Below are 1,216 nucleotides of genomic sequence, written 5' to 3'. Positions count from 1 at the left end.
GTGTGTGTGTGTGTGTGTGTGTGTGTGTGTGTGTGTGTGTGTGTGCGTGTCTCACCTCCTCTGCTGGTTGAAGAAGCACGTGAAGGACTGGCTGCTGACCTCTTTGGTGAAGTAGTCCTCCCACCACAGGACGCTGTCTCTGTTCTTCTGGTTGTCCCTCTCACAGGGAGGGACGTACGAACACTGAGAGACAGGAAGACACATCGGTACCAGCGCCGCTGCTCTGACAGAGCAACAGTCACAACAGGGCCACCATCCTCACATCGCACATCATTAAAGGGTAAATACCATGTTTTATATGTTATGTTTCTGTGTCTAAGTGACGTGGAGATGGAAACAATCCTTGACATTCCTGTATTATAAGTTATGATATTAGGCTTTTTCCCATTCCTTTATGGTGTTATATGTCTTTTTTGTGCATGTTGTAGGTAAGTGAAAAAGCCCAAAGTCCCCCCATGTCTGTCTTTCTGTCTCCCTCTGTCTGTGTCTCCTTCTCTACTGAGTACTGTCAGGGCATCGTACTCTGCTCCTGACTGGTTAGTAGTCCTTACCTAGGTACTGTCAGGGCCCTCATACTCTGCTTCTGACTGGCTAGTAGTCCTTACCTAGGTACTGTCAGGGCCCTCATACTCTGCTTCTGACTGGCTAGTAGTCCTTACCTAGGTACTGTCAGGTTCCTCATACTCTGCTTCTGACTGGCTAGTAGTCCTTACCTAGTAATGAGCATGGAACAGAGGTGCGATGTCTCACTCTGGAGCTAAAACACAGAGCTCAACACACCGGGTGAAAAGAGGAGCTGCAGCAATGTGCAGTACAACAAATAAAATAAATCCAAGCTGGATATGTGTCAAAGATTGTTGTTCCCGTCAGTCGCTTAGACACAAGAAGCTCAGGACAACAGGGTCCAGGTTGAAAAACTGGTAGGATCAGATTTGGACAGACGTCAGAGGGTCGACGCGTCGCTCTGGCGCTGATTACCCAGCAGGGGGCGCTGTAACAAGGTCAAAATGGAGGCGGCAGGCTTGACTCTGATTGGCTCAGAGGTAGTCTGCATCGGCTCAGCTCAGTTCCAGCTTCCAAAAACACAACCTCACACACAGATCTCTCATAGCAGGAGGCTGATTGGTGTCCTGGCTCGTTACCACGGCCTGACAGGTTGCTATGGCGACAGAGGGATTGGTACAACAGACAGAGTGGGGTTGGCGGTGTGGGGGGG

The 1,216-nt window shown here is 49.8% G+C and overlaps 1 protein-coding gene across 1 annotated transcript in view; it reads right to left on the bottom strand.

The window, feature by feature from the left end:
- LOC117938500 (calcium-activated potassium channel subunit beta-4-like) overlaps nucleotides 1-204 on the bottom strand; it is a 3,493-nt gene extending 3,289 nt beyond the window's left edge. Inside the window, exon 1 of the mRNA XM_034863144.1 lies at nucleotides 56-204. Within this exon, the coding sequence (XP_034719035.1) occupies nucleotides 56-204 (149 nt within the window). The remainder of the gene's footprint in view (nucleotides 1-55) is intronic.
- Between the last annotated feature and the right edge of the window lie 1,012 nt (nucleotides 205-1,216).

The sequence above is a fragment of the Etheostoma cragini genome, chromosome 23 (assembly GCF_013103735.1).
Source record: "Etheostoma cragini isolate CJK2018 chromosome 23, CSU_Ecrag_1.0, whole genome shotgun sequence".
NCBI lineage: Eukaryota > Metazoa > Chordata > Actinopteri > Perciformes > Percidae > Etheostoma > Etheostoma cragini.
Note: the sequence above shows the minus strand (reverse complement) of the source record. Positions and strands in the feature narration are given on the sequence as shown.